The 8526-nt window shown below is 35.5% G+C and overlaps 5 protein-coding genes across 5 annotated transcripts; 3 read left to right on the plus strand and 2 right to left on the minus strand.

Moving 5' to 3' along the window:
- Positions 1–46: 46 nt before the first annotated feature.
- On the plus strand, positions 47–678 carry EIN_155850 (hypothetical protein; the record flags this gene model as incomplete). The annotated part of the gene is made up of 2 exons (XM_004258181.1): positions 47–56; positions 212–678. 2 exons carry the CDS (start codon positions 47–49, stop codon positions 676–678), a joined length of 477 nt encoding a protein of 158 aa, XP_004258229.1.
- Positions 679–918: 240 nt separating this feature from the next.
- On the plus strand, positions 919–1618 carry EIN_155860 (hypothetical protein; the record flags this gene model as incomplete). The annotated part of the gene is made up of 2 exons (XM_004258182.1): positions 919–1405; positions 1533–1618. The coding sequence occupies 2 exons, from the start codon at positions 919–921 to the stop codon at positions 1616–1618; spliced, it is 573 nt and encodes a 190-aa protein (XP_004258230.1).
- Positions 1619–1692: 74 nt separating this feature from the next.
- On the minus strand, positions 1693–3207 carry EIN_155870 (hypothetical protein; the record flags this gene model as incomplete). The annotated part of the gene is made up of 3 exons (XM_004258183.1): positions 1693–2079; positions 2143–2744; positions 2868–3207. The coding sequence occupies 3 exons, from the start codon at positions 3205–3207 to the stop codon at positions 1693–1695; spliced, it is 1329 nt and encodes a 442-aa protein (XP_004258231.1).
- Positions 3208–3488: 281 nt separating this feature from the next.
- On the minus strand, positions 3489–5312 carry EIN_155880 (hypothetical protein; the record flags this gene model as incomplete). Its single annotated transcript, XM_004258184.1, has 1 exon — positions 3489–5312. The coding sequence occupies one exon, from the start codon at positions 5310–5312 to the stop codon at positions 3489–3491; it is 1824 nt and encodes a 607-aa protein (XP_004258232.1).
- A 1071-nt stretch (positions 5313–6383) lies between these two features.
- EIN_155890 (hypothetical protein) lies at positions 6384–7667 on the plus strand (the record flags this gene model as incomplete). Its single annotated transcript, XM_004258185.1, has 1 exon — positions 6384–7667. The coding sequence occupies one exon, from the start codon at positions 6384–6386 to the stop codon at positions 7665–7667; it is 1284 nt and encodes a 427-aa protein (XP_004258233.1).
- Positions 7668–8526: the final 859 nt, after the last annotated feature.

The raw sequence follows: 8526 nt of genomic DNA on the forward strand, positions 1-8526 counted from the left end.
TAAAATTTAAACCAATATAATTTTTATAAAAAAAATAAATATTATAATGAAAAAAAGTTTTTTCTTATTTTTTAACAACAAAAAATATAATAATACTCATAATAAATTAATTAACTATTTCAGAGTAAATACATTGAAGTTTGAGATTCTTTAAAATTCCTAAAAATGGAACGAGAGAATTTTTGAGGCAAGAAGTCAAACTTAAATTTAGCAGAAGGTGGAGATATGACGAAAGCGCCGTCTCTGCACATTCAGCTGCTCGAACTAGAGACCTCTGGGTTAGTCTTTCGCTTTCAGTTACCATCATCGCTTGCTTACAAACATCTTCACTTTTATTCTTATGGGCTCATGAAAGAGCGCATTTCAAAGACGATTCTTATGACCTTTGGAACTGCATCTCCAAACGTCTTGTCGCGTTTGCGAGAGTACATAATCGCAACGAAGAGTGACATAGCGTCGGACTTGGAAGTTGACGACTCGACGTTCGACGTGTTAGTTACGGAGTGCTTCTTGTCTGGCGGAAAGGCACTTAAATTTGGGGAGGACGTGGTGGACTTGATGTTCTCCATTGGACTCAAGAAATATGTTTCCGACGTGAAGAACAAAAAGGCGAGGAGTTACAAAAACCAATATCTTGAACAGATGGGAAACGACGCGGTTCCTGTCAGCTGTTTCTAATTAATTGCTTATTGTTTTTAGACAAATCATAATTTTAAATTATTTACCTTTCATTTGTTACTTTCATTCTTTAAAATTTATTTATTCTAATACTGATGCTTCATTTTTTCAATGAAATGAAAAAAAAATTCCCTAAAACACAAAAATCTTAGGGAATTCAATATGCACGGAATAATTATTTTTACTAAGATATTAAGGTTCCCCTATTTACTATAGAAAAAGAACTCAAAAAAGCAGAAAATGAGATTACCCGACAGTGACCTCGTGGTGGACTTTTTCACGAATTACATCTTTGCGTTTGTGAGTGTCAGCGCTGCTGGGTTCTGTTGTTTCTGTTGCATGTTATACATGTTTGGTGTCTTATGTGACCGTCAGCCGAAGTTTGCACGTGGAGCGGTGATGTTCATATGGGTGTTGACTTTCTTGCAATCGTTCATGCTGTTCCGGACGTACAAATGGTATGTCCCCGTGCTTGCGATACTTCACCACATGATGACGATTCCACTTGTCTTCCAAATTCCAACCATTGTGATATACAGTGCACTCTTCTATTTAGTCATTGCTTCGACTTGTGTCTCGCATATGGTCACTCTGGCCGTGTTCTTCTTTAACAAATACCAACTTCATGAATTGGTATTTGTATTCATCACATTCCACACCGTTGTGGTGTTCATCATCTCTTCGCTCAAGTTCAACGAAGAGAGAGTTGTCTCCACCGAACTTTCTCGTTTGTTCTGATTTACTTTTACAAGAGGTCGACTTAGTGGTACAACCTTTTTTAAACAACCGCGAAGTCTACTACTTATACGTCACTCGTTTAAATCGAAATAGACTCAAAAACACTCACTGAATAGAATCATATAACATTGTCGTTAACTTGGCAGCTAAGGTTTTGAATTGGATGAAGATCAAAGGTGGGTCGTTACATAAGAGACTTTGATAGTTTAGTGTTATAAGTTATTATTAAATAATTAATTAAACAATAATAGATCAGGCTAAGTACATATAAAACAACTATTTGTAGTGTTTGTAAATCCACTTGAAGCAGTGCTCTGTGTTAGAGAGGAAGGAGTCAAGTGCGAGTGGCCACTTCTTTGCGTCATAGCCCAAGAAGTCGATTCCGTTGATTGAGTCTGAAGTAATGTTATATATTAAAAAGAAGACGTTTGAGCTCTCTTCATACAACACCGTTTGGATCTCGTTCAACATCGCCAAAAAGTGTTGTAAGACACATTTCAAGTACTTTTTGTTAGTAGTTTGGAACTCTTTAGGATCGATTAAAAACACTTCTTTGTTTGGTGTATTCTGTTTGAAGGTGACCGTGGTGTATGTGTATTTCAGCATACTAGCCAACACTTTTAATTGTGTTAGAATGATTCCAAGGATCGCATTTATAGGCTTCTATGTATTAACAATTAAAGTAATTATTATGTTACAAGTACTTTAAATGATTAATAAACAAACTTGTCGCATTCGAGTGATCAAACATATCGTTTGTGTCTGTGGGACGATGTTCTCCTTTTTGAACACTTGTGCCCACGCAATCGACTTTTGAAGCGGCACAGATGAAAAGTCATTCAACCCCGTCTGTTGCAAAAATAGACTCAACTTCGCGTTGTGTGTAAAGTCGAGTATTTTTGCTTCATTAAGAAAAGAGTCTTTAATATGCGAGTTGACTCGATTACTCCATTGTGTGAGAGTCCTTTTTTCTTCGACTAACTGTGCGTTCACTCGTTCCAATGTGCTAATTTCCGCCTCTAACATTTTAACGGCAGTTTCGGCAGTTTCGGTCTCGTCTTGAACTCCAATCATGTTTTTAAAGAGCTCACAAGAGGTCATCTGGTACATTTCGATATTGTGTGACGCACTTTCTAAGTCGATTTTATAGCTCTCCATGACGTCTTCGTAACACTGTGCGCATGGGATTTTAAACTCTCCATATTTTTCGTTCATTAATGTGAACCACTGAAAGAATTCAGTGGTCGGTGGGCTGATTAATAAGTGTTCGCACTGCTTTCTCTTCGCCTTAAATATCGCTTTTGTGAATGACCTTCCCAAGCTCCCTCCTATATTGTTATTACTATTACTAATAGTAACAGTAATAATACTGTTAGAATTACAATACTCTTATATGTATTATTGTGTCGGTCAATTCGTATGAAAAGTAATACTTGAAATAGAACGCAAACTCCTTTCAAAGTACTTTGGTGACGTGTATAATATTTCCGGTGGGGAGAGGGAGAGGCCAGACGTCTCCGGTGTACTGTCATTTGTATCGCTATTATCACTGTTGATTATATTATTCATTTTTAAATTGTTTTGTTTCACTGGTAAAGGAAGAGGTGTTGACAATAAAAGTTGTCCACCAAGTGCAATTGTTCTTGGGGTGATCAAAGGAGAGAGTTTCTCCGGTGTTTTTTCTGGTGTTTTCAGTGGGGTTCTAGACTCCGAGTTTGTATTGGAGTTCAGCAGACTAAGTTTCTCTTCGAGGACAATCGGGCAGTTACACAAGCAACATGACAATTCCATTTTTTATAATTGAAATTTGTAGTGTTGTTTTGATGTTTTTGACAGTAAATTTTGGTTCAGACATTCACCACAAAAGATCTTTTTTTTGTCGTATTAAATTGGTATTTTCTACTTGAAAATTCTATAGTTCTTTTTATACTATTTTATAGTTACTTGTAAAAGCATTTCATCTAATACAATAACTAATAATAAAATTATTATTAATTAAATTATTAATAAACACATCTTTCATTTTTAATTAAAAATATGTTTTTCACCACAAACAACAATGGATAAATGATTTAAACGATTTTACTCACATCCCAGTCGCAATTCATACACCCCATATTACCCACGGCCATATAAGATTGCATGAGTTGTTTCGATCGATATTGGTTTTGTGTAGTGACTTGTTTTTTCATGTCTTCTGTTGGTGGGTAAAACGGCACATCACAGAGTGAGCTGAATTGAATGATCTCTTTACACTCGTCTCCTATTTTATGTGGGATTCTGTCGTATCCTATTTTCAAATGGACTTTCCCTGTGATGCATTCATTCCCAAATGGAGAGTCGTGGAGGGTGAACCACTGATCTATGAACGATGGAAATGGCAATTTCGTCAAGTCGATATCGGCAGCTCCAATAAAGTCGTCTGACACCAAACTTCTTTTCTCAAACAAATAGACAATAACGTTCTTTCTTCTTGTTGTGGGATTGACCACAAAACTCGCGTTATTAAATATGGGATCTGGCGTGTTTTTGACTTCCTTCGACTTCATCATTTTCCCATATGAATTAAAGACGGCGGCATACACTGTCGGGGGGTTCGTCGAGCCTCTCACTCTTAGTCCAAGTGCCTCAACAACAAAAATAGACACAAAAGCATTCGGGGAGTCATTCAGTAATGATTGGGGCAGGTTAACAAATGGGTCGACCCAGAACGTCTTCTTATTGATGTGGTCAAACACACACTCTTTATTCCTCCACATCCCATAAGTAATCCCAGGCGGTAACAAAGAACTTTTCCATAACGGGTAGACACACATTTGGACCGGTTCGCCTTGTTTTTCAGATAACACGTTCCGCGTCTTGTGGTCCAAAAAGAGGACTTGTCCTTTTGTTGTTTGTATTTTCTCCACGCCGTCTTGTACAGTGATTGGATACTGTGGTGGTTGTTCCAGTCTTCCTTCGCAGAAGCTTGGATGTACGTACGGGTTAATGACCACCCCCAAAAATTTCGAGTACAATTGGACTTTATCATCACTCGGGCGTCGCGCTATAATTTTGACTGGGAAGCAGATCTCCTCTGGATTTGAGAATATATTGGAAGACTCGATTTTGATTGAGATGAAGTGTCTGAATGCTTGTGATGATGTGACGTAAGTAGGGTTTGTTGTGTATGAGATTGGGAAGATGATGGAAAGGTTCGAAATAGGCACATTCCGTTCAACTTTCATCTCCATTGAGTTGTATGTCACCTTCTGACAGACGCTGCCGCTTAAAAAGGCGCCGATGAGTGAAAGTGTGATCTGTGTGTTCTCAAGAGAGTTAATAGAGAGTGCTACGTCCATGTTCTCTCCTTGAATATAGGACGATCTGTTCTGAGCTACAGTTACTATAAGTTTACCAATTGGCTTGGTTGTTGATGTTGGTATTTCAAGTGGGATGTCGCAGTTGTACAATATTGGGAAATCGACTGACCCACTTTCATATCTTTTATTGTCGTCGTAGATGAAAAGAGCTTTGAGAGTGTAAGTGGTTTGGTATGGCTTGCCGGGTATAATTAGTGTTGGGGGGAATGTTGGGGGAAGAGTGAAATTGAATGGGAACTGGTAAGTCCCCGGGCAGAACTCAATTTCTCCCAATGGATAATTACCGTCACACTCAAACATGGCAACAGTGAACTCATCCCGATAGACCGAAGGCACTGAAAGACCAGTAGACTCGACGTCCGTCTCTTTCTTTGGAAGAGAATTCTCGACGCAGCCATACTTCATATTAATTTGTTGAAGGCCAATGTATACTTTTTGTAAGAAGATCGGCTGTGTGAATGTTGCCTTTACACAACCAATCATAGGCTCACCAGCTGTGCCATATTGAGCAAGTAAAATGGAGACTTTTTGCATTTGATTTTTGAGGTACGTTTTCGAGTTCTTTTTATCCTTATAAGGAATAAAAAACAGATTCTTCACTATTGAATGTTTCTCACAAATGAAGAATACACTGGGTTCCTATTTTTTTACATTTCACATGACTTATATTGTAATATTTATTCATAATCGTTGTAAAGAACTAATATTTGGGTGAAACCAACACTCAAAACAAAATTTTATTAATTCCATTTTAATTCCTTTTCGATTCATTATTTTAACTATTAAATTATACTTATAGAATTTTTGTTTGAAGAATAGCAATCATAGGAAAAATAGCTGCTGGATTTTTTTATATGAATTTATTTATTCTAAGTTGTTATAAACGTCTTTTCAGCTTATAGAATATAATATTTATATTCCTTTTTTATAATTTGAAGGAATTTATTCTCAATTAATTTAATCAAGCTGAAAGAACAAAAATTCATTTTATTATGTTGAGTGTAACATAGAAAGTGCATTAAGCTCATAACAAATCGAATAAGTTTTCGGCTCTATTTGTCTATACCATTACATCACAAACATCCAATTTTTTTTTGCCATTCTTCACATCCTTTTGAAAATTTCAAGAAATGTCGAATTAATTCCAAACACAGTCTTTTTACAATCAAGTGTCTATTTTTTCTTCTGGTAATGTATTTATAATGCAAACAAATATAAGACTTTATACCCACAAAAATCGTAAAAAACAAGTGAAAACAAAGGATATTCCAAATTCCTCTAAAAATGCCTGATTTTGGTAACCACAATTGTTAAAAATCAAATCACACCCAAAAGCACTTCTTTGAAGTATAATATTTTTTCCGTCCAGAAAAACATTTATTAATAGAAATGACATTAAACTTTATTTAAAATAAGAAATGAAATTAAAACAATAGTTTCATTAACCAACAGACAAAAAGAAATAAGAATTTGGGAAGAAAAGCATTTGTGGGGCTCCAAAGCAGCGAATTTCTAGCAAAAGAGACACATGAAATCGAATGAATTTCATCGATTGTGGTACTTTAGTTTTGAAGTGTAAAATTCGAAACTGTAAAAATCAAAAGGATGAAAGAAAAGTGGTACTCCGCCAAGTTCGTCGCATTTTCACTTGTTGCGGTATTCTTCGCGACATTCCTCTGGTCTGTTTCGATATCGCGATTCATTCTTATCATTCCATTTAACACATACGAAGACACTACAAATGTCGTGCGAGACTTTTGGATCACATTTGCCGTCTCACTTGGTGTGTCCCATTTAGTCATACTTTTCTTCATTCTTTTGTATTGTATGGATTTCCTCTTTGAAAGTACTTTATTCAGAAAATTTAATTTGTACATTGCGAGTGGACTGACCATCATCTTCAACGCAATCCCATTTATGATGATCTTTGATGTTGTGAATATCGTTCTCTGCGCGTCGAAACTCTTTGGGTCCTCTGCATTTAGAACAGACTTGTTCAACAAAGGAAAGTTCATTTCGTTTGTCACATTCAATTACGTCGGGACGTATTACAGACTCATTCCAATTTTCTGCATTTTATTTGGGATGGCGGCGGTATCTATTTACGGACTCATTGAAGGGCATTTACTCCACGTGAAGAACACTACAATTAAATCAGACAAATTCGACAGACCTTTCAAGTTTGTCCACATCAGTGACATCCACATTGGTTCAAGATTTTTGAGTCACGCCGAAAAGATCGTGAAGCTCATTTTAAAGGAAAAGCCCCAATTTGTTGTCATCACCGGTGACCTGACAGACTCTCCAAATGTACAAGAATACGAATTGCTCCCATTCAAGAAACTGAGCGAAAAATGCCCGATTTATATGTGTATGGGCAATCACGACTACGTCACTGGCAAAACAAAAGTCGAGGAAATCACACGGGCGTGCAAAATACATTTACTGATCAACGAAGTGTGTATGGTCGATAAATATAACACGATGATAGCGGGCACGAATGACACAAACACCCTTTCACATTATTTCGACAGTTTAAACGTTGTCAAACAACTTGTCGAACCACGGGCGTATAACATAATGTTGCAACATCGGCCACAAGGAGTCGAAGAAACATGTGAGACTGGATTGTTTGATTTGATGTTGTCTGGACATACACACGTCGGACAGTTTGCCCCATTTGGGTGGTTTGTGTATCTCTTCTTTAGACGGCCAAACGGGTTTTACAACATCAAAAAGGGCGACCATAAGATGAAGTTGTATACATCGCCAGGAACAGGGGCTTGGGCACCACATATGAGAACAATGGGTACTAACGACATTATGGTGTTCCACATGCAGCCTACCATAACACCTTCTGTCATTTCTGATGTTGAAATCGCAATGTAAAAATTACAAATAGGAGTAGGAGTTCTGTGTTTTAACAAAATTTATATTTTAATTATATTGTGGTCTATGTATAATTAATTCAACATTAATAGATAAAGAGTGTTAATATATATGATAAATGTCTTGATATTTTATACAGTATAGTCACTCCACCTTATGAAAAACTTTGCCTTGCGCAAGACTTTTATTAATAAATATTATTATTAAAACTATTTTAATTAATTACCGTCGTTTGTTGAAGAGTTTTAACGTAATAGACCACTTTTATGTGGATGGCTTTGGAAATCTTACACATTTTTGTTGTAATCGATATAAAATTTGCCTAAGAGTTTACAAAAAAATATGTTTTTTGGACCCAATTCATAAAAAGCGATTTTTTTGAAAGTTAAAACAGAAAAAACAAATTTTATTTTTAGTAGTAGTCATATTTTCCTTTTACCGTTTAAATGAATTTGCCGCAAAAAAAAACATTTTTGTTAAAAAATTTAACACTAAAGTTTTTAATTAATTAAATTTAGTTTATTTAATTAATTGTATAAACTATATTCAATCAAAAAAATTATTGAAATTGAATAATTTATAAAATAACATATAATTTGTCATAAAATACTACGGCATAGTTTGCTGTGGATAGGCTGAAAAGGTGTGGATGGTAAATATAGATAGACAATTGTTATTATAAAGTGTTGTTTAAAATAAGTAACATGCCTTGTATTTTTGACAGGTTTTTGTTGGTATTTGCCGTATAGCAATATGTTATAAATTTGAGCAATTTACTATTGTTATATAATTTAATTTTAAACTTTTGGTTTTAATGCGGTATTTTGCCATTTAACTTTTTAATGTTTTTATATTAAAA

This window comes from Entamoeba invadens, assembly GCF_000330505.1.
Source record: "Entamoeba invadens IP1 unplaced genomic scaffold scaff_1105074726367, whole genome shotgun sequence".
NCBI lineage: Eukaryota > Evosea > Mastigamoebida > Endamoebidae > Entamoeba > Entamoeba invadens.